This window comes from Choloepus didactylus, chromosome 7 (genome assembly GCF_015220235.1).
Source record: "Choloepus didactylus isolate mChoDid1 chromosome 7, mChoDid1.pri, whole genome shotgun sequence".
NCBI lineage: Eukaryota > Metazoa > Chordata > Mammalia > Pilosa > Megalonychidae > Choloepus > Choloepus didactylus.
The window spans coordinates 11,516,691-11,542,324 of NC_051313.1; the positions used below are offsets into that span (position 1 = coordinate 11,516,691).

Genomic DNA, 25,634 nt, shown 5'->3' on the forward strand with positions numbered 1-25,634 from the left:
CTATACTCCCACTTTTAAATATTTTAATCTATCACGTCACTTTGCATTTGTGTATGGCTTAAGAATTCAAATGTGCTTTCTGATAGAGGAAATTTGGAAGTCTGTGGTAGAGAGGAATGAGGGAAGTTAAACGATAATTGTTACTTATCAATAGATCACTACAACAGTCCTGCTCACAGCTTTCTCCCATCTTCAATGTAAGTGCAAATATCAGGTTCTTTGTTATAGGGAGTGACTGCTGTGTGGACTGTAGCCTAAGTAAACTTTTTTTTCTTGTAAAGTGAATTCATTAATCCAATAGTAGTTTCAGAGAATTGAAATCAGATAATCAAAACACTAATGTACCAAGACACAAAAATTGTTGTTATATAAAATCCTTTCTACAGTAGAACTTTACATATATACTTATTTATAGAATGAAACATAAGTTGAGAACAACCCTCACTAATTCCAAGAAAATTTTAATCTGCCAATAATGAAGTTTTCAAAAACAGAATTTAAGTGAAAGTTTTGGGTATGGGGAAACGGGAAATACGGCACATTCACTTAATACTAATGTGTAAATGTGCAGGGTTAGCTCAGGTTATATTTTCCAAAGTTCACATGCATGCCAAATGAATTTTATTATGAATGAACTGATGATTTGTTCACCACAAAGGTTTTGATTAAATGGGCAGAAAAATGAGGTTACAAGAGAAACCGCTGTAGTAGGCTTCTGTTAATATGTATACGGAGTTCCTGATGGCCTGATAGTATTCATCTGAGAGAGCCACCTTAGGCCTGGAATGAATTTGGCTGCAAGACTTGGTTGGGTAAGGAAGAGCCGCAAGGCTGGGTTTTCCATCCTGTGCTATCTTGGAGCAAAGAGCATTAATCAGACAGAATAAAAAGGAAATTTTTGACTTTGAGACATTTTTAAAATATATTATTAACCCTTGCATTTGGCATATTGCATTCCTCAGAGAAGCTATACAAATTGTGTGGTATAAATACTTTTTTTTTTTGCATGATTTTTGTTTTGCAGTATCTTATGGAAAATTGAAACTATTTTTAAATAGACAATAGCAGTGCTTGTGTGCTGTGGATGGTACTGCACGAGAAAAATTTAAGCAGTGTCGTTGCTGGGAAGTCATTGATCAAATTATGAATTCTCAAACAGGAATCTCTTCTGGGTTAGCACATGGAAAAGCAGTAAAATAGTAAATAACAATTTGTAATGAAATCCTAAATTGCTTTCTGGAGGCAAATTATAAGGATGCTGCTGATTATATTTGAATAAGATAAGAACTTGCTAAGGCAACTGAACCATTCTCTGCACACACTCAATTCCTTAAGAAAGTTGGAATTAGATCATTTTTGACAACTCACTGAGGCATCTGTTAGGAAAAATTGAAAAAGCTAATGAGAAACTAGGTGACCTAATCACAATGTGATTCTGAATAAATCTTCCTCTGAATGGCTTAACTTCATTGTTTTCTTTTAAATCTAATTTATGCTATTATTTCTCCACATTATTAAAATCTTGCCATTGATGTTTTCCTAAGGATCGTTAATTTAAATAAGAAACAAAGAGATGACATGGGCCACGAGATAATAATAATGATGAACAGTAGCTAATGGCTCCATAGATCTTTCCACCATCCACACTGTCACGTGTGAAGGAATAATATTTTATATATATTCATATACATATGAATTTATCCTTATAACATGTGAAGGATTATTATAGTCAATATGAAATGAGGGGTTATTACAGCCAATATTATAATAAAGGAAACTGAACTGCAGAACCATTAAGTGACTTCTTGAGGTCACAGCATAGGAAAGTGTCAAAGCCAAGACTAGACTTTGAGTTTCTGGTCTTTGTCCCAGGATTTTTTTTAATGCATACACCTGTATTTTCTACAATCACCAGCTACCTTAAATGTAAGTGACTGTGCCTCCTGCTCACTCCCTCCCAACAGGCAACTCTCTGCCCTGCCTTTTGTGAGGCCCAAGTAGACCCAAACGAAAGAAGAAAAGTGTCTTCCTGGTATCTTAAAAACTCTAAACAAATATTTCCAGAAACCATGTGGCCCACGTTTAGGGTCCATGTACCGTTTTCACTTTGATCTCATGTTCTTGTGGGTTCCATAGGATTTTGTGCACTGACTGGAAATCCAGCTGTCACACTAACACTATGGAATGGCTCCTTCTAGGATCTAGACTTTAGTAGCAAAACCTCTTTGTAAACTGGTGAGGCCCCTACTTGCATGGAGAGGAAAATATATAATAATAACACAATTTCAAGGAACTGAGCTATTTTCAGGGGCCACATATAACTATACTTGTAATAAAAAGTTTAGGCGCAAACACAGGGAAACATACCACGACCACAGTCTCTTTATGCTAGTCTCAGATATAAATGGAAAACTCCTGCCGTCGTGGTGCGAGCCGGAAGCGTCAGCCCCTCACCACCAGGCATGTACAAAGAGGCTTTATGTCCACGGTCTCCTGAAGCCTGAGTTCTGGCAGTGCCATGTGCAGAGCAGATGATCATGCACTTGAATCATTTCCTGCTCCTCCTTGTCTCCTGACCTCTTCGTGCTGGTGGAAGTCTCTGCCCTACACCCTCTTCCCACTGACATGGTCTTCCTAGGTGATCTCGTCTGGTTCCAAGGCTTTCAATAGTATATATATTGATAAATCTAAGTTCAGTTCTGAGCTCTCCCCTGAAAGCTAGACTTCTTCAGCTGTTTCACAAATAGGCATCTCAAACCTAAAGTGTATAAAACACGACTCTTAACTTCTTTCTTGCTTCCCTCCTGCTCCAGCTGGATCTTTCCTCCATCTTCCTCACTTTACTAAATGGTACTTCCCAGCAATGCAAGCCAAAAATCTAGAAGTCATCAGTTGCCCTCAAATTGACTTTAGATGACATGTATATATGACACATCGTGCTTACTACTGAACCTAGCCCTAAGTGTGTATCTACATATTTAATCCTTACAGCAACCCTGGAAGACAGGGACTATTAGCATCTTCCTATGGTTTCACAAATGAGGAAACTGAGGACAGAGTGGCTGGGTTACTTGTCCAAAGTTACAAAGCTAGTAAGTGGCAGAGCCAATATATGAACCCAGGGCACCAGGTGCCAGTGTCTGGGATCCTAACCACTGACTAGTGCTGTCTCTCCTTCACATGCAACGCATCAGCAAGTCTGATCTCTTCTACTGTCAAATATGCCAGATCCAACCACTGTCCACCACTCCACTGCCTCAGCCTGAATCCCAGCCATCCTCTTCTCTCCTCTGGCCTGTGACCACCATCAGCTGCTGTTGAGGACTTCCATATCCTAGGCCACACAATCCATTCTCCACACAGGAATCACAGTGGTCATTTCAAAGCATAGATCAGTTGCTGTTTCTTCCCTGTCTATATAGTTTGAGTGGCATCTAGGAAATATGCTAAATATGCACAAGGAAAAGGTAACCTATTGGGCCCAAAGTGCCATTTCAATTAAGCTTGTGTAAGGATTCACTTGGATTGAATATTGAATGCCATCCAACGCTGCCATATGACAGGTTACAATGGAGGGAGTCTAAAGCTACCATCCTTTTAAAACTGTCTGTACATATGGCTTTGGCTGACCATTCCCTTGATCTTTTTTTTTTTTTTTAAATATGGGAACTGGAAGGGATGAAAGTCAAAATATTTAACCACTAGCATGGCCAGAGGCAAATGCTTGGCAAGACCATCCTGCCGTCTACCAGTGGAGCAATGATGAAGGCAGGGATGAGAGCCAAGGACTCAGAGAATTGCCTGCTACGTGGACTTCCAAAATCATCGGCCACACTGAAACGCTTCTAGCCTGAAACCATAATTAACAACAACGAAAAGCTATGAGCTCAGACCTCTTTGGGAATAAATGACATAATTTTAGGCCAACTTCACATTTAGAAAATAATTGAAGTCATCCTGCTTATTCAAGACTGCCTGGATAATCTAAATGCAAGTCAAAATTACCAGATTAAATAGTTGTTTATTTAAGTAAAATTTAACACCTAAAATTAGATATGAAAATTCATTTATGGATTGCTTAAGTTACCTTTTGGCATTTCTTTAAGGAAGGAGCACCATAAATGTTTGTTGCATTAAAAACAGAACAAACAGCTCATGTGTCCTTTCATAAGAATTTGAGAAAGTAAAATTAAAAACCATAAATAACTGCTATTTAGTTATTCAATAGTTTTTAATAACTTTTTGTTATTACTCTATAATTTGTTAAAATTGTCTTTTAAGTTTAAAAATTCATGGAACAATGCATTTAAGTTTAAAAATTAATGGAAAAACACATTAAGATTTGGTTAGACCTTTGGATAAATATTAACCAATTTTCCTTAGTTAGTTTGTAGTGTTACCTGCAAAGCATGATTATTATCAATTGAAAATAGTAATATTTCATAAAATATACTACTTGTTATATATTTGAATTTATTTTATATATACTTATTAATGTTTTACAATTATTGAACATTGATCCTTATTAAAATCCCATTTTTCTAATTTCTTTTTTCATGAGAAAAAGACCACATAATCTTAAAAACTAGAAATGTACATGTGTTTTTAAAAAATTAATAGAGCAGGATATATCAAGCACAATTTTCTTAACTGTTTATTTCTCCTTCAAACATATACGTTTTCAAGCAATTTGTAATTTGCTCATAAATAATTAATGACCAGATTCTAGGTTAAGAATTTAGCATATTTTGCACATTTTAGTTGTTAACTTCATGTTCACCTGTGCTCCAAAGATATTCCAGCACTGGGAAAACCTTTATAAAGTACTAGGAAAACACAAATACCCAAGAAAAGTCAACAAACTGCCAAAGGCAATAGATAAATACAGAGCACCAAATATCTGGTTTTGCACAATGAGACCAGAATTTGACTGTGAGTAGTTGCAGGGTTTATTTTGTTTCAAGCTATTAATTTGCAAATTCCACAAAGCATGGTGAGTGTACTGCAAATTCATGTCTTTTTGCATGGTTACAACACATATGAGCTATCATTTTATTTAGAGACTTAAGATTTCCTTATAAGGAACATGCAAACTGGGAAATAAACTGGATAATAAGAAAGTTGCTTTCAGCTTATTGTGACTAATTTGTATCAGTTACCATATAAGATGGCATTAACTTCCATGCTCAAGTCAATAAATCAGGAATTAAATGAAACATTTTGGTACGCAACCTTGATTGGATATGTGAGGTGGAGATGAAGGACAGAGTCCATTATAAATAGTTCTTGGACCCAAGATGTGTCTAGGATATTAGCAATTTCAAAAATGATAATGTTTTTCAAAGTACTTCTGCCAAGTTAATAATTATAAAATAACTACCTTGCTGAGACTGTAATTCCTTATTTATTAAAAAATTTTTTTTTTACTTAACGGCTATAATGGCCACAGTGAAATATGGAAGGTGAACACATACTTATTAATTTGTAACTACATGATTTTGATGAATACAACTTCTCATTTTAAAATTTATTTCAGATATAAAAGAAAAGACAAGAAAAGGGAAAAGCATTGAAGAATCTACTTATAGAATATATTGGAGTCTTTTAATACCATATAGGATATTCATAAAACTTTCTTCCCATTCTCTCTTTCTACATCCTTTAGAGAAAGCAAATGAAGGGAAAAAGAAGGAATGGTTAAATTGTGCTTATTATGTGCCAGCCACTGATTTAAGCACCATAATATATGTAAATTTCATTTAAGCTGAAATGAGGTAATTACTTGAAAAAGGTAATAGGGTTTGTTGGTGCTTCTGGTAACTTCCCATAAGCAAATGTAAATCCTGTCTGGAGAATGACAACATCACACTAGGCCTCAAGTTACCTCTACAATGTTTTATGTACAATATCTGGCACTCTCTCAAAGTAATTGGATGTACGAGAGGCAAGACAATTTGATCCAATCAGGACCACCACCGGGCACTAGAAATAGACACTCTAGAGATGCAAATAATACAGTTAAAAAGACTTAAAAATAAATGCATAATATGTTCAAGGATATGAAAAACCAGATGGAGCATTTTGACAGACACCTAGAAACTATCAAAATAAATCTCAAGAAATTCTAGAACTGAAAAATGCCATGACTGAAATTAAGAAACCAATTACTACATTAAATGATAGATTAGGTATAGCACAGAGAGCATTAGGAAAATAAAATATTGGTCAAAAGAACATACCTGAAATGACGAACCAAGAGACCAAGGGATAGAAAGCAATGAGTGTTAATGAGGATAGGAATGGTAAAAGCTCTAACATATATTTATTTGGAATCTCATTAAGAAAGGTAGAAGAGAATGGGACAGAAGCATTATTAAAAAAGAAAATAAATGGGAATTTTCCAAAATTTTTGAAAGACATCAAGGCATACACTTAAGAAGCCACAAAAATCCAAGTGGGATAAATGCAAAGAAACCACACCTAACACTCTTGGAAATCAAAGATGGAGAGAAAATATTACATTCAGAGAAAAAGGACAAATTGCTTTTAAAAAGACTGTTGGCTGACATCTTAACAGAAACAATGGAAGTTAAGGGAAATAGAATATCTTAAATTGGAGGGAAAATCTACCAAATCTGGAATTTGTTCCCAGATAAAGTACACTTAAAAAATAAAGGTGAAATAAAGACATTTCAGAAAAAAAAAATAATAAAAAAGAACCAAATCATCACTGCATTTAAGGAAAACCTATATGTTATCAAAGAGAAGTAGGAAGGAATGAAGAGTATATAGGATTATAAAAACCAAAAAATAATAAAAAAGTTTGTGGAATCTGAATGTCATAAGATTAAATACCTAACAACACCATATAATTGAGGATGGGTATAAAATCTGTTAAAGTATTCTAAGGTCTTCAAATTTTCCACAAAGATATAAAAGTACTAATTTGTAGTATATTTTGATTAGGCCAAAATGCAGGCTGTAACCTCAATAGTAACCAGTAAAACAATGTAAAAGAATGAAAAATTAACAAACTAAAGGGAATGGGGCAATACAATTACAAAAATACTCAATCCAAAAGAAAGCAAGCAAAGAAAACAAGAAATGTAGAACAGGCAGGACAAATAGAATATACATAGTAAGTTGGCATATTTAAACCCAAATACATCAATAATTACATGAAACTTAAAAAGAACTAAATATTCCACTGAAATGACAAATATAATCAGACTGAACAATAAAATAAAATTTACCTATCTTCTGCTTGTAAAGAGATACATCCAAAGTATAAACATATAGAAAATTAAAAGTTAAAATGATGAAAAATGATGACCCATGCAAACATTAACCAATGGAGAGAGTTGTAAAGATGTTAGTATCAGTCAAAGTAGAATTAAAGGCAAAAAACATTAATTAAAAAATACATGTTTAATTATGATTAAAGTTTCAATGCACCATAAAGATATAATATATCTAAATTTGTGTTTAACTCAGTAATTTTCAACTTTTGTTTAATCCTGCCACCCTGAGGAGCCTTTTTTGACATTTTTCCCCCTAAATACTCCCCCCCCCCACCACCATGAAATGTTAATACCATAGATCCACTGTATATCTGTTTATGTACTGGAACTGTATACCTGTTTATATACTAGGACTCTTTGGAGGGCCACACACCATATATATGTACCTCCTAAAAACCAATTCCTGTCACCATTGTGAATACATGGTCTAACAGCATGGCACCAAATATATTAACTTGAACTAAATGAAACTGCTGATGTTCAAACATTTTGACCTATGAAAATAGCAATTTCACATTGCTTAACACAATAATGAAGCAAAAGATGACAACACTCAAAGGAGAACCTGTAGGATTTTTAATATATCTCTTTCAGTAATTGATAGAAACAGAAAAAAAAAATGATACAAATTTGAACATGACTAATGGATTTTCTGATTGACATAAATAGAGAGAGCTATATTTACCAACTGAATAATATATGTTCATTTCAAGGGCATGTAGCCTGCTTATAAAAGTTGACTGTATGTTGGGTCATGAACAAACTTTAACAAATTTCGAAGACCTAAATCATATAGAATATGATTTATGACCACAGTAGAGTTATATTAGGAAACAATGACAAATAGATAACTAGAAAATCCCACATATGTTCACAAATGAATAAATGCTCTTCTAAGTAATCTCAGTCCAAAAAGAAATTGCAATTGAAGTTATTTTAAACTAAGTGACAATGAAAACATTAAATCATAAAATTTATAGGATGCAACTGAAACTGTGTTAGAGGAAAATTTATAGCTTTAAATGTATATTTTCAGAAGGAAGAAAGGCTGAAAATTAATTAGCCAAACAAATCTTTTAAGAAATTAGAAAAATAAAACTTCAGCCAAAACAAAAGGAGAAAGAAAAAAATTAAGGACTAAACAATAAAAATGGATAACAAATATGCTTATATAATAGAATGGATTTAAAAAGGCAAAAATTGTTTATTTAAAAAGTCTAATAAAATTGATAACTCCTTTGGCAAAACTAATGGAGAAAAAAGGAGAAATGGCACAAATACCTAATACCAAGAAGAAAAAGCAATACAAATACTAAAGATATTATAACAGGATATTATGAACAACTTCATGCTAATAAATTATAACATTTAGATAAAATAGATAAAACCTAGAAAAACACAACTTACCAAAAATGAACCAAAAAAGTGGAAAATCTGAATAGTTTCTAAAAAATAATGAATTAAAACTGTAATTAAACACTTGCTCACAAAATATTATAGGCCCAGATGGATTTATTTGCAACCTCTAACACACTCTTAAGGAAGAAATAACATGAATTATGCAAACGCTTCCACAAAAATGTAAAATAGGGTAAGATTTACCAAAAAATTTTATGGGGCCAGCAGAACCATTGTAAGGACTTTACCAGGTAGGATAATTTTAGGACAATCATTTTTATCAACATAGTTTCAAAATCCTAAAAAATATTAGCAATAACACATGCTAAAAAAGAAAGCATACTATATCACAACCAAGTTGGATCTATTCTAGGATTCAATTTTGATTTGACACTCCAAAATCAACCACATATTAATAGAATAATAGAGAAAAATCACACGATAAATATCAAAAAGCACATTTGATAAATTAAATATTTATTCAGGATAGACAATCTTAACAAACTAAGAATACAAGGAAACATCCAAATATCATAGGGAATATCTTAATGAATGGTGGAATGCTGAAACCTTTTCCTCTGAGATTGGAAATAAGACAGTGTTGCACAGTATCTCCCTTTCAACATTTTACTGAAAATCCTACCCAGCGCAATAAGACAAAAAAGTTATCAGTATTGAAAAGGAGATATATAACTGCCAATATTCTTGGATGTTATGATTACCTACCTAGAAAATGAAACACATTTATAGATAAATTAGAATTCATAAGTCAGTTTAGCAAGACTGATAATGAATTTGATATAGAAAAATTAATTTTTTTTCTATGTATCAGTAGCAAAAAGTGAAAATTGAAATTGAAGAGACACCATTTAAAATAGCATCAACATACTAAATGCCTACTCATAAACATAGCCAGAAATACGGAAAATGAGTACGCAGCAAGCTAGAAGATATTATTGAGTGAAATTAATGAAGACCTAAATAAAAGAAGGGATATACCATGTTCATGGAATGAAACAGTCAGGAAATGATGTCAATTTTCCCAAATTGATCTGTATCCCAGCAGTTTTTTTGTTTTTTTAGTGGGAAATCTTAAGTTGATTGTAAAGTTTATATGGAGATGCAGAGAATCAAGAATGGCCAAAACAATCTTGGAGAAGAAGAAAAAAGCTGGAGATTTTAGCAATGGGAGACAATATTTATAACATATATAACAATCAATAGTATCAAAAATAAATAAATTCCAGTTTAACACTGAGAATATATAAGGAACCTCTAAAGTTCAAGAACTAAAATACAAACATAGCAATTAAAAAATAGGCAAAGGACTTGAATAGACATTTCTCCAAAGGAGAGGTACAATAAGTACATGAAAAGATGCTCAACATTATTATTCATTATTTAAATGCAAATCAAAACCTCAATAAAATACCACTTCACACCCCCCAGGATGGCTATTTTTTTTTAAAAGGGAAAATAACAAATATTGGCAAGGATGTTGAAAAATTGGAACTCTCAGGCATTGCTGAGGGGAATGTAAGGTGGTGCAGCTGCTGTGGAAAACAGTTTGGCAGCTCCTCAATAAGTTAAACATAGGATTAACATATGACTCAGCAATTCCACTCCTTTGTATATACCCTCAAGAATTGAAAATATGAACTCAGATACTTGTACATCAGTGTTCATAGCAGCATTATTCAAAACAGCCAAAAGGTGGAAACTACCCAAGTGTCCATCAACAGATAATGGGATAAACAAAGTCTGGTATATATACACATTGGAATTTTATTCCATCATAAAGTTCTGATACAGGCTACAATAGATGGACTCTGAGAACATTACGGTATGTGATAAACTAGACACCAAAGAACTAATAACACCTAGACTGAATAGAGAAGAAATAGAAGACCTCAACAAACCAATCACAAGTAAAGAGATCCAATCAGTTATTAGAAGGCTTTCTACAAATAAAATCCCTGGTCCAGATGACTTCACAGGGGAATTCTACCAAATTTTCCAAAAAGAACTGACACCATTCCTACTTAAACTATTTCAAAAAATTGAAGAAAATGGAACACTACCTAGTTCATTTTATGAAGCCAACATCACTCTAATACTAAAACCAGATCAAGATGCTACAAGAAAGGAAAACTATAGGCCAATCTCCCTAATGAATATAGATGCAAAAATTGTCAAAAAAATACTTGCAAATCAAATTCAAAGACACATTAAAATATTATACACTCTAACCAAGTAGGGCTCATCCCAGGCATGCAAGGGTGGTTCAACAGAAGAAAATCAATCAACTTAATATAACACATTAACAAAACAGAAGGGAAAAATCAAATGATCATCTCAATAGATGCTAAAAAAGCATTCAACAAAATCCAGCCTCCTTTTTTGATAAAAAACACTTCAAAATCTAGGAATTGAAGGAAATTTCCTTGATATGAAAAAGGCCATCTATGAAAAACCCACAGCCAGCATCGTACTCAATGGTGAGAGACTGAAAGCCTTCCCTCTAAGATCAGGAACAAGACAAGGATGCCCGTTGTCACCACTGTTACTCAACATTGTGCCAGAAGTTCTAGCCAGAGCAGTTCAGCAAGACAAAGAAATAAAAGGCATCCATATTGGAAAGGAAGAAGCAAAATTCTCATTATTTGCAGATGATACGATCATATATTTGGAAAACCCTGAGAAATTGATTGCACACCTACTTGAGCTAATGAAGAAACTCAGCTATGTGGTGGGATATAAGATTAATGCATAAAAGTCAGTAACATTCCTATACAGTAGAAATGACATAACTGAAGAGACACTCAAGAAAAAGATTCCATTCTCAGTAGCACCTAAAAAAATTAAGTACCTAGGAATAAACTTAACCAAGGATGCACAAGACCTCTACCCAGAAAATTACATAACTCTAGTAAAAGAAATAAAAGGGGACCTAAAGAGATGGAGAAATAGTCCATGTTCATGGATAGGAAGGCTAAATGTCATTAAGATATCAATCCCACCCACACTGATCTACAGATTCAATGCAAATCCCATCAAAATTTCAACAATCTACTTTGCAGACTTGGAAAAGCTTGTCATCAAATTTACTTGGAAGGGAAAGATGCCTCAAATTGCTGAAAACATTCTATAAAAGAAGAACAAAGTGGGAGGACTTAAATTGCCTGATTTTGAAGCCTACTATAAAACACAGAAATCAAGACAGCATGGTATTGGCACGAAGATAGACGTATTGATCAATGGAGTTGAATTGAGAATTTGGAAATAGACCCCCAGATCTATGGTTGATGGATTTTTGATAAGGTGCCAAAATCCACTGAACTGGGACATAACAGCCTTTTCAACAAATGGGGCCTACCTCACACCCTATACAAAAATTAACTCAACATGGATCAAAGATCTGAATAAAAGAGATAGCACCATAAAACTCCTAGAAGATAATGTAGGAAAACATCTTCAAGATCTAATATTAGGAGGTCACTTCTTAGACCTTACACCTAAAGCTCAATCAACAAAAGAAAAAATAGATAAATGTCAACTCCTCAGAAATAAAGTCTTCTGTACCTCAAAGGAATTTGTCAGAAAGGTAAAGAGGCAGCCAACTTAATGGGAGAAAACATTTGGAAACCATGTATCTGATAAGAGACTGATACCTTGTATATATAAAGAAATCTTACAACTCAATGACAATACTACAAACAGCCCAAATATAAAATGGGATAAAGATATGAAAAGACATTTCTCTGAAGAGGAAATTCAAATGGCAAAAAAAAAAAAAAACATTAAAAAATGTTCACCTTTGCTAGCTATTAGGGAGATGCAAATCAAGACAACAATGAGGTATCATCTCACACCAATAAGAATGGCTGCCATTAAACTACAAATGCTGGAAAGGATGTGAAGCAATTGGAACTCTTATTCATTGCTAGTGGGACTGTACAATGGTTCAACCATTGTGGAAGACAGTTTGGCAGTTCCTTGGAAAACTAGATATTGAGTTACCCTACGATCCAGCAATTTCACTTCTCGGAATTTACCCAGAGGATCTGAAAGTGTTGATGTGAAAGGATATTTGTACACTGATGTTCATAGAGGCATTGTTCATAATCGCCAAGAGATGGAAACAACTTAAATGTCCTTCATCAGATGAATGAATAAACAAAATGTGGTATATACACACGATGGAATACTATGCAGCAGTAAGAAGGAACGAGGTCATGAAACATATGACAACATGGATGAACCCTGAAGACATAATACTGAGTGAAATAAGGCAGACACAAAAGGAGAGACATTGTATGTTACCACTAATGTGAACTCCGTAAAAAATGTAAAATAAGTGTCTTATGATGTAGAATATGGGGGACCTAGAGATGGACAGCAGCTAGTGAAGGAAGAACGATAATCTAATAGGAACAGACAAGTTATTGAGGGTGATCTTAATGATATGGGAATGCTCAGGCGTGACTCTGGTTCTTTAATTTTCTTTTGGTATGGCAGGAGCATATTGGAAGGAATGAAGTTATTTCAGGATATTTTTTTATCCTATTGCTTTGCCTTGTTTTGTTTGGAAATGTTTTTTTATTTGATGAAGTTAATTTAAAAAAATGAAGGACAAATACTATATAATTTCATGAAATATCTATAACAGACAAATTCATAGAGACTGAAAGTATGGGTGGATATGGAATGGGGAGTTATTGCCTAATGAATGCGTAGTTTCTGTTTGGGGTTGACAAAAAAGTTTTGGAAATACAGTGTGATTATGACTGCACAACATTGTGAATGTAACTAATGCCACTGAATTGCATTCTTAGAAATACTTAAAATGAAAAAGTTTGTTATATACATTTTACCACAACACAAATTTTTCTAAGTAAGTGGAAAAAGATCAGTTCTACCAATTAATATACAAAGAGACACTTCCCAGAGAGGGGATATTTACATGGCCAATATACATGTGAAAAGATACTCAAACTCATTAGTAATCAGGGAAATGCAAATTAAAACCATAATAAGCTACAACTACTCATCTACCAGAATTGTTAGTGAGGAAGTAGAGCAATTGACCACTGAACTGCAATACACTGGTGGTAAGAGTGTAAATTATTTCAACCATTCTTAGCAATTTTGAATTTTCTACTAAAGTGGGACATGAACACTTCTTGCGCCCAACAGCTTTATTCCCAGATATATATCAACAGAAATATAGGTACATGTGCAAAAAAAGATAGGTATGAGATTATTCAGGCTAGCATTATTCATATCACTAAGAACTGGCTGCGACCCAAATGCTCTTCCACAGTGGAACGGATAAGTAAGTTTTGTATATTCATGTAATGAAACACTATGCAACAATGAAAACGAACAAAACACACCTATATGCAACAATCTAATGAATCTCAATGTATAATTTTGAGCAACAGAATGGAGGGGGGCAGCATGGGGTTTCCAAGGTGCCGACAATGGTTTAATGTTCTATTTCTTGACTTGGGTAATGGTTACGCAGAGGCTCACTGATGTACATTTTACGTTAGGTATTTTTCTGTATCTGTGCTATAGTTCAATTCAGAAAGTTTAAAAAGAAAATTAAAAATTATATTCCTCTGAAATGCTTAATGCTGTATGCAAAATAGTTTAATTCCATGAAATTATTGTTAAAACATCTAAACTTGTATGAACCTTAGTATCTTTCATACACTTTACAAATAAAACTCATTCTATCTTCTCAACCATCTTATGAAGCAAATAGTTTAAACACTACCATCTTATAAATAATCAATAGGGGTAGACCCAGAAAAACTAAGTTATCCAGGAAGCTAGTAAGGGAACAATATAGAAAGATACCAAATTCTGCGATGTGGACCATTACTTTATACTGCTTCTCAGAGCAAAACTTCTAAAGGTTGAAGTGCCATATCCATCCATTGTGAACACATTTAAAAGGAAATAATATTGATCCTCTTATATACTTTTAACCTCCTGAAAATAAATATACTGAGAAGGTTGCTTTTACCTTTTTAAACAGATTATTTCATTTTGTATGAATATTTTTAAAAATTTCTCTGACTCATACTTAGGATGATTGAAGATGTATTTTTAAACATAACACATTTTAAACTTACAAAAGCAATTAATAATTGTCATCTGAAAAGCTGATATTGAATCCCAATTCTATTAGCTGTAATTTCTCTGTCTTTAAAATGGGTGTAACCAATTCTTAGCTAACAGGAATATTCTGAGAAAGAAGTGACATGATATTTGTCTTATGAAATAACTAAGCTACATAGTTAGATTTAAAAGCCAGTCCCTTTGCGAGCTAAGTAAATTCTCAAAATTTTAAAACCTAAGGTACCTCACTTTAAATTTACATTTTAGAGACTTGAAAGGCAAAAAGTGTTAAATTACTTTTAGTAAGACTAGCACCTGGAACTTGAACTTGAGGCTTTAGGTTACAAGTTCAGTGCTCTTTGAAGAAAGTTTGATCCTAATTTTGTATCTTTCTGCCTTCCGTTCTCCCCCTTCACTTAAAATACTCAAACTGAATTTTTAAAAATTATGTATTATTGCCATTTAATTCAAAAATGCATTCAATTTATTTCACTTTTAATGATCCACAATTAATGGAGACAATATATTTTTAAATGGGCTGTGCTTTCCAACTCACTGCTTGTTGACACAAATACTGTTACCAACTTTGATGTGTCCACAAATTTGAGGAGGGTTTTGCCCACACTCTCTCTCACACATCCATCCTCGGACACTTGAGGGCAATACATTCAAAGAAAAAGGAGACAATATTTCTCAACTATTTTACTTAAAAGTCATTGAATTATTTTGATAATATTTAATGAATCTTTAAATCATTCAAAGAGATTTCCAGAGAAAATTTCAGAATATTGTTTCTGGGCATTCAAAACTGGTAGATAAGACAAATGCCTGTTTTTTACACTCATCTCTTTTGTTTTGTTTTAACTTAAAAAAGTATTCTTTACTCCAATCCAGTAATACAGGTCTAGAAAAGTGGGAAGTAAAAACGACTGAATAATTAAAATGACTAACACTTGCAATTTCCAAGTAAAACAAAAAACAAAATTAAAATGAAGTTTTTAATTGAAAAAGTAAGAACCCAAGTCTTAAAGACATGGAAATGTACTATAATTCTATTGCATAGTAAAATCTTTTTTCATGGATTTAATGACCTTTTCTAAATGAAGGCATTCTTCAGACTTCTGTCCTGCTGTGGCATCCCCTTTTACGAGAACCCTGTCCACACTTGTGTGAATGACTGAGGCCTTTCATCTGACCAGACACAGCTGGCAAGTGGCATAATGAGAAAAGGAAATGAAGGTTTTCTTTTTTTTTTTTCCCTTCTGGAAAACCCAGAAATGTAGAAATCATATTCCAATGGAAGAAACATGAGTTTCTTGTATTACTGTATGAACTGAACATCTTAATTTAAGTTGTGTTTTCTACTGTCCTGTGACTAAATGACATTACAGTGTACTTTTAATTTACAATTTTCTCCATGATGTGTGGTTTTCCTAAACACTGTTCAGATAAATATATTTTGCATATTTAATTAATTTGAACAATTAGACCAGATTGAAAATTGAGTCAAAATGTTCAAAGCTGTAAAAAAGGTATGTTCAGTTGGTGAGAAGGTTTGCAGATGGGTGTCAGGCACCTGTCAGGAAGCTTTCTTAGACACGAATCACAGCTGGAAGGAACTTTGGCTTCAACTCAGCTAATACAAGAGGATACTGGTGCTTGGAGGGATGGGTGGCCCAAAGCCACTCAAGCCAGAGTGATGGAGCATCTGTCTCTTCCCTCTGGGCCTCTTACTTCCACACCCTCTGTGCTCCCCAGGTGTGTGAATGGCACACGGGAGAAACTCGATAAGGTTCGAAGGAACAAGGAGCAAGGCAGGAATGAACAAAACCAATGAGAACTTTCTTCTTTTACCTTCTGAATTTTCCCACAACTTAAAAATTTCACTAGGTAATAAATCAATGTCAGTACTTTCTTGCATTGTAATGTAATGAATTTATACAGGGAAAACTTGAACCATTCTGAAGTGTATACATGCGAAGTAAAACTTATTCCTATCTCTTCTGTTGAGTTCTCCACCCAGAGGCACCCAATGTTAAGTTTTTTGTGTGTGAACTTTCAGAAATTATCTATAAGTGTGTGTGCATGTTTATGTGCATTTACACAAATGGTAATGCAGAACAATTTTTTCGCTTAGTATTTCCTGAACATCCTTCCAGATTTATGCATGTAGATCTACCTCATTCTTTTAAATGATGACATGATATTGTATTGTATGTATTTAAAAAAATGTGTTCAACAGTTCACCTACTGATGGATTTAGGTAGCTTCTGATTTTTAATATATTACTAACAATGCCAAAATAAACATAATCACATATGTTCTTAGCCTAGAATTTCTAGTGTCAAAGATTATGTAAAACATTGACTATTTGGTGTCTTTAGATATCAAGTTTTGACCAACTCAGGCACACAGTAGCCTCCTCATGTCTACACCTGGAGCCATGGAAATATACTTCCCACAGCAGGCTAATCCTGGACCCCACCTCCAATCCCAGAGGAAAAGAATAGGGTTCTTAGAGCTCAAAACTCTTACATAAACTTCAGTGTATTCAAGTCATGTATAAATGACATTCTTTAACAGAATCCTTTGGTTATGTGTGTGGAGCAGAGGGGTAGTACTGATAATCATTCAGAAAGGATAATTCTATATTTATAAACATATCTGTTATTTGGATGATGTAAAAGAGAGAGTATTAATAAGAAAAAAATCTGAGCCAGAATTTTAATGAAAAATTGCACATGAATTCACCAACCACTAGAAAGCAAAAACTAAAACAAATCTTGTCCTATCTTTAATACAGTAGAACCCATCAAAACCTACCAATTACATATATCAAAAAGAAAGAGAAGGAAGGAAGGAAGCAAGGAAGGAAGGAAGAAAGGAAGGAAGGGAAACTTTAAATGTATGACATATAAAGTTTCTTTACTGGTATATTGTCTTAAGGCTATTATTTTCATGCTTTATATGGTATGCAAATAGATATATAAAGCATCCATGAAAGGATTTAAAATTTCAAAATATTGAGGTATTATACAGTAGTCTTGAGCAATATTTATTGCTTAATAGATTTTGTGTGTTTGGGGTCATGTTATTTTTTAGGCTTATTTGAGACTCTTAACTCCTGCTCCCGATTCCCTGTGCTTGAGCTGTGAATGGTGAACCCTCACTGGAGAAGGCAGCAGGACGCCCTGGGCCACGTGGGACCAGCCACATGCTCCTGGATCAGAGAACTACATCAAACCCCACCTCCAGGGTGGGGCAGGCAGCCTGTGCTACCCACGGATAACCACCTTTCCTAAAGCCAGCTTCTTCTAAGGACCCCCCACTTAGTTACCAACACATTTTCACTTGTTCTCTTAGAGAAAGAAGAATTACAGCTGAAGAGCTATTAAACGACATAACATAGAAAATCTAGGGCACTGGTGGGCCCTTGTGCAGTAGCACAGAGGCCACCGCAACAACAGACACAAAATGCTTCGTTCGTTGTCTCAGGCACTGCACAGCCAGGGGTGGCACATCAATCATCTAAGAGAAATGGGGCCAGGGTGGGTGAGCATCCCAGGGGAGTGATAATTCTCTGGGGGGCAATTCTCCAAAATCCCTAGCCTTGTTTTGTATTTGTTGGTTTCTTTCTGTTCACCCAAGAGGGGTGAAAATATGTGAATCTGGGTAGCCCTGTAAAGGCAAGCTATAGAGGGAAGTGGTGGAAATAAGGACTGGGGGGCAGGGGGAGAATGAAAAGAAATGCATGCTGGTGATTCAGTATTAATCTCAGGGTAAATCACAGGCTGTGGAAAGGGGAAAGGGCCACCTAGAAGTATTCCAATAGTCTCACTTTAAATAGGACGAAACTGAGACTGCAGCATTCAAGAAATTTGCCTGAAGTCACACCGGAGCTGTGTGGATGTTGTGACCTACCATCAGGGGTCTCCTGCCCGCCAGCCACTTCCCATGATGCCATATGGTGCTGGTGCTTCAGCCCTTCACGGCTCACGAGCAGTTCTTGCTTAAACCAAATGGCATCTGGGACCACGGGCTGCTGTCAGAGCTCCCTGAGGACTTGGCTTTCCATAATTCCTCGGGGTTCTAGACTCAAGCAATGGTGAAGATGCCAACGCACTGCTTCGGTTCACCATCTCAGGCATGTACGGCAAGTTAACTCATGGGAATACACTGACTCTCTTTAACACTATATTTCTAAAGAATACCAATACAAATATATTATTTGAAAAGAATGACAATGTCTTGAATTGATCATATTAAAGAGAACAATAATAAAAAGTAAACATCTATAAAGACTAAAATAGTGTTTTTTCCTTTGAATTCCAAACTGCATAGGTCACCTCTTTTAGGCTGTCTTCTCTCATCACCAGCTGCCTCCCAAACCTCCCCTCCTCTCGTTCCTCCATTTCTCCACCCAGACTCCACTTGCTCGTTTCTATGTTTAACTGGAATATAAGCTGGTAAAGGTGGGAGTCTTAGCTTACCCATCTTTTCATTCACTTCACCTCCACAAGCATGGCGCTCGACATGGAGAAAACATGCAGTAATGTTTTATGGCTAAAGGTTTAACACTTTCACTTTTGTGTCTAAAGGGAGTTAAAAAACAAACATGCCCTGTGGTGGACTGGGTTGTGCTCCCCAGTTTGGATATGTTCTTGGTCTTGGTCCCCAATCTGGTGGGTGTGGACCACTGTACACAAGAGCTCTTCAAGATGTCACTCCAGTTAAGGAGTGGCCCAGTGGAATCAGGTTGGGCTTTAATCTGGATTATTGGATTCCTTTATTAGCAGAGTAAAGTCAGACAGAGGGAGAGAAGCCACAGGGAGCAGCCAGAACCTGGAAGTCAATGGAACCCGCAGGAGAAAGAAGATGCCACCGTGTGCATTGCCATGTGATGCGAAAAAACCCCCAAAGACTGCCAGCCAGCCAGAAGTTACTGACCCCAGAGAAAGCAATCCTTCTAGTCTCTGAAACATGAGCCAATAAATTCCTGTTGTTTAAGCCAACCCATTTTGTTGTATTTGTTTTAGCAGCCAGGAAACTGAAACCCATCCCAATTGAGAGTAAGAATACTATAAAAAAGTGTGATCTAAAAAGGTGGTTAGAAATAACCCAGTACCAGCAGCTCCTTTCACAGAGGAGGAAGCTGAGGTCAAGAGTGGGAAAGTGGCTCAGAATCCCCCAGTTAGTTAGAGTCAGAATGAGGACACACACTCCAGAGCCCCATCTCCATCTGCTCCCATTTAGTACACTCTCCACAATCAATCTATACATACAAATGAACACACCTGGATATCTCAACAATTCTTGGGAAAGTAGGAACATAAAAATGCCTTGATGATACACTAGAACTTTGACATATTTTCGCCTTCTGGATTCAAATCTCTAACAATGCAAGGTACAGAGAAGCTATTGGATCCATTTTGGTTTCTACATCTCTTCTTTCCCCTTCCCCCCAAAATTTCCACATCAACAACTTTTAATACTGCCAATGTACCAAGTAGGTATCATCTCACAGATCGAAGTGAGGATGTTGACAAACCCATCTGGGATGCCTGGAGAAGCCAATGATCCTGACCCCAAGGCCACTCCCATATGGGCCATGGGTGTGCTCCAAGGTGCATTCTGAGGAGAAAAAGAAAACTGCCAGGAGGAGGCGCAGAAGGAGGACATCTCATCCCTGTGTGGGGGACCTGTAATCCCCCAATGCAAGATCCCTTCTTCCCCAGAGAGACATGCCTGTAGAGGGAGTCTCCCACTTGTCCATGGACTTCTCTTGAGAAACATCAACTAAGTCCACAGGATGGCAGCCTCTTTGGGAAAGAAATTTCTACACCTAGAGGGTTCCACACTAAGTAACTCAAACTTCAGCAATGCAAGTTGAACCACTTAGAAGACCTTTTAGCATCTACATTTATGTCCTGAATTTTATTCTGATGCTGAATTTGGACAGTTCTTTTTAACATAACGAATACTTTTAGCCTTGCTTGGATTAGCTTACCACTTAATAAATTCCTTCCAACACTATGTGCTATGAGTCAACAAGCAGCTCCCCCTGTGATTTGAGCCTGACTAACAGCAAATTAGACTTTGAAAGATTCATTACTAGGCAGAGGTATTTTCCAAGAGGTATGTTCCCACTCTGAGGACGCTTGCTCATTTTACTTTCGCATCTGTTTGGGATAAGACATCCTTTAACTGAAATAACACAAGTGAAAATTTGGACTGTCTTCCTCTGTACATTAATGTATTGATTTCTTGAATATATTTTAGGCTGGACTAACACCTAAAATATTTTTCAAAGACAGTTGAATGATGTGTATGAAAATTATTAACATTTACAATACAGGAAGTGTAGCAAATTCTATCAAACATTTTAATTAGGTATTTATTGAGAACCAACAATGGGTCGCTTTGTGTGGGGCATTAAAAGATGCACTTGGTGTAATAATTTTCCTTAAGTTGATGTCTGCCTCTGTCATAGCTTGGGTTTTTTTCACCCTTGCCCTAAGTAACTTGATTTAAAAAAATGTTTCTCCCAGTGAATTTGCTGACATTAGTCACCAATGATTTTGTCTCCTGTTTTTCAAAGGAATGAGTACATTCTGAAATCAGACAGAATACAGTCTCTTGTAAACATCTTCTTAAAAGAGGATACAGGTTTGGAGTTGCAACTAGAAAAACTTAACTTTGGTCATTTACTTGAGACAAACAGTGACTTCATTTTATTAAAGAAGATGCCAATCAAGACATAAATACTGACACCCGTCTTTGTTTCACCAGCCAGTGGGGAAAAAAAAAAAAAAAAAAAAAGATAAAACAGAGGAAATGGAGGAGCTGCAGTTATGCATTTGCAACACATAAAGTCCTTGTTTTCCCACCAGGCACTGCAGAAAAGCGATTGTGCATTCACAGCACATCCTCTGCATTTGAGAGCTAATATTTTTGCATTTTTTAACTTGGTACATCACAGTCTCAGGCAGTTCATTTTGTTCACTTCTTGAAATGCACTCTGTGTTTGAAACCTTGCTTAATACCACTGCTAACATGACCCAGTTTTAAAGATTTCTGGTTCTCAATGTTGAGAATAGAAACTTAAATAAAAATCAAGTAAGAAATTCTGGAAACAGAGTAATCCTGTCTTGTTTGCAATTGCATAACTTTGAGAAGGGTAATAAGAAAAGTCATGGCCATTATATATTACTGAATTGCTTTTACAAAAACTGGCTCTTTGAATTGGAAAGATTTTTAGCAGGGGTCCTCCTCAACACATAATAATAATGAGCCACTCAGGATGCTAGCGCTTCATCAAAGTGTCCTGCTTCTGGTAGCATTTAGCCTGCTTACTGTATATGAATGCATCAGCTTTCCTTCCTGAGCAGAGAGATTTACTCTGACATTGCAATCGTCACTGTGGCCAGAACACGTGAAGAACAGAATCTACAGATCATTAATTAGCCCCCAGGCTTGCTCACTTAACTCCCTAATTAAATATCTTACTCTGCATTCAACTATTGTAGGAAAAGATAATTAGCAAATTTGCCGCAGTAATAAAGTTTTTATTTTCCTTCATAAAAATTAAGATAGAAATCACAGGCCATCCACCTCAGTATTTGCATCTCCCTGTTGATTATGAATTCCAACACTTTTTTCTTAAGTACAATCAAGGTGAAAAAGTGAATTTTCCCTCAGAATTCATTTTTCTGACACACCTTCTACAGGCTTGTCTGTCTTCAGTCCCATTACCAGTTCCTGCCCCTCTTTCTACTAATTCCTTCTAGTCTGATTACAACCAACAAGACAAACTCAAGACTTTATTTTCTTCTTTCCTCCTCCACAATCCCCACCAATTCCTTTACCAACATTTTCCTATCCTGTCCCATCGAAAATAAAAATGACCCAACTGTAAGATTTACGTTGGAGAAGAAATATTGCAGTCATTAAGACAAAACAAAACAAACAAACAAGCAAAAAGCCAAAGTACAGAAAGAATGGCCAGAGTTTCTCATTAACTGGTTGGAATGCAACCCTGTTGCTTTCAAATGGTTAATTCAAGGTAAGTGATAATATTTAGTCAGTTCTAAAACTGGTTGCTATTGTAACAATCACAGACAATATATATGTGTGTGTGTGTGTGTGTGTGTGTGTGTATATATATATATATATATATATATATACATACATACATAAATCCTGCCCCTCTCTCTGTGACTCTGCCGTCTCAGGAGAAATTAGCTGGCCACTTAGATTTGTTGTACATACCTCAACCATTAAACAAGACATTTAACCATAGCGGCAGTTCTGTGACCTCTGAATGCCGTGAAATCTCTGAGCCGTGCTGCTTGTTCATGAAGACTTGTGCTGCAGAATCCAGCAACTTCATCCAGGATTAGGAATATAATTAAGTCAAAAAAAAAAAAAAAAAAGAAAGAAAAAAAAAAAAAGAAAGAAAGAAAGGAAACACAAGTGCGCCCCGAGAGCCCGAAGGCAAGGAAGGTGGAGGCGCGGGTCCCTGTGGGCGAGGACACCACTTTCCCCGGACGGCGCTGGGTCCCAGCCGAGCCTGCCGCGGAGCCCGGACGGCCGCCGGGCGGGGAGGCGCTGTCAGTCGCCACAGGCAAGGGAAAGCAGAGACCAATCGGCTTCCACCCCGGCCGCTCACTGGAGCGGAGCCTTTTCTGTTTATGTTTCCTCATTTCCAGAGTGACGTCAAAGGGTTTAGTTTTTCCTCTGCATGTGCTATTAATTTTAAAGTCCTGGACCATGAGGAAAAGGGGCTTGTGCTTAGCCTGGGCACCCCACTCTCCTACATTCAGGAATACACTTGCAGATTGTTCACTAGCTGGCGGCTAAGTGTATCCGATGAACAAATAAACATCGAGGAACTAAAATAATAGCAGCAAGTTATAGAGCCTTTCCGTGTGTGCTGCCCACACCACAGCTGTGGCTTATTTTTGAACAGAATTCATTTTACCATAACTAAAATAAGTTGTTAATTGATCTTTCTAGCCGTGGATGCAGACCTGTGCGAATGAGCTGGTGAGCACATTACGTGCGGTGGGAAATAGAAAGCTATGTGTCATTTTGTGCAGCTGCTCCCCGCTTTCCTGTCTTTCCTCCTGCTTCTCCTGCAGCCCCGGGGCTCTTCCTGCTAGGGAGGTCCCTCCTGCAGCGGCCCACAGGGCTTCATTCAAGAAGCGGGGATCAGTGGAGCCCGGCAGGCATGCTGCGGGGCCAGCGCGTCCACCTCCAAAGCACGGGGCGCTCGGGTTATTTAGGGGTGCTTCCTCCACCAGGGGCCCGACTCCTCCTTGGTTTTCTCTGCCCACTCTGGAAAATCTCGGGGGTGACCATCTGTTGTTTCTGCCTCCCCCGTACCCTCCCCAACCCAGCATTCTGCTAACAAGATGGCTTTTTTTTTTCTTTTGGGAACTTTCCTTCCTCTCTCTATGGATTGCGCTGCCCTTCCCTTCCCTCCCAGAAGGGGCATGTGACCCAACTGGCCAATCAGATTTCTCCATTGCTCTGACTCCAGCAAATAGTTTAGGGGTAGACACAATACTCAACAAAGGTCAGAGTCCATTGTCAAGGATTAATATTTATTCTTTGAGAAAGAAAGTGTTATATCTCTTTAAGATTCTGGGTGCTAGGGATGAAGGAAGCCCCCATCTTTGGTGTGGACGATAAAGCAGTGAACAAACACAGTGTCTACTTCATGGAGTTTTGACAGACAATGAAAATAAGTAACTACATAATGCCAGGAGGTAGCAAACACTTAGAAATAAAGAAGGTTAAAGGGACAAAGCAATGTGTGTGTGTGTACAAGTATGTTTGAGCATGTGTGCCTTATGTGTTTGAGTGTGTGTGCATGTGTGCATTGGAGAGTCTGGGTCTGGGTATGTGAGCATGTGTTTCAGTGTGTACAGTTGTGTTAGGTGTGTGTGTGTGCCACTGAGTGTGTGAGCATGTGTTTGAGCGGGTGTGTGTGCATGCACATGCTATTTTAGGTGGGATGGTCAGGGAAGCACTCAGATAAAGCATCTTTGAGCGTGACCTGGGTGAAGCCTAAGAAGTAGGTCACGTGACTCGCTGCATTCCAGCTGAGGAAACAGTATAAAGGCCCCAAGACAGGTGAGCACCTGGTGTGTTCAAGGAACAAAAAGGGGAAAGGGTGGCTGCAGGAGTGAGCAAAGGGAAGAATTGGGTTCAGGGAGGTGGGTGGGACCAGACAGGAAGTGTCTACACCCTGTAAAGTTTGAATTCTCTTCCAGGGTGGGAAACCTGTCAGGGTGGTTTCAAGCTGAGAATGCCTGTGCTCTGAGTCAAATTGTAAAGGGATCTTTTGGACTTTTGGGTGGAAAATCCCCTTTAGGGGAGCAAGGGTAGAAGCAGGGAGAACAACAAGGAGGCAAGTGCAATGCTGAAGGGAGAGCCCACAACGGCTGGGGCAGCCGGAGCAGGGAGGTGGCGGGAGGGCCAGAATCTGGAGGTAGGCATGTGGGTTCTAGACAGACTAGCAGGGCTTGAAGATGGGAGGATGAGAGAAAAGAGGAGTTGAGAAAAATTCCAAGGCTCCTTGGCTAGAGCTGACTAGAACAGAGGTGCCACTTGTTGAGATGGGAAAGACCGGGGAAAGAACCTGGTTTGGGGGTGACATAAAGAGTAGTTCTGGACCTTTATCCAACAACAACAAACTCATTGATTGTTCACTCTGTACCAGGCACTGTTCTAGGTGCTGGAGATAAAGCAGACAAAATCCCCTGCCCTCATGAAACTTACATTCTTCTGAACAGACACAGA

General features: G+C 36.8%; 1 protein-coding gene across 1 annotated transcript in view; it reads right to left on the reverse strand.

The window, feature by feature from the left end:
* PDE7B (phosphodiesterase 7B) overlaps positions 1–23,234 on the reverse strand; it is a 335,500-nt gene extending 312,266 nt beyond the window's left edge. Inside the window, exon 1 of the mRNA XM_037844473.1 lies at positions 23,097–23,234. Coding sequence (XP_037700401.1) covers positions 23,097–23,117 — 21 coding nt within the window. The 5' untranslated portion in view covers positions 23,118–23,234. The remainder of the gene's footprint in view (positions 1–23,096) is intronic.
* Positions 23,235–25,634: the final 2,400 nt, after the last annotated feature.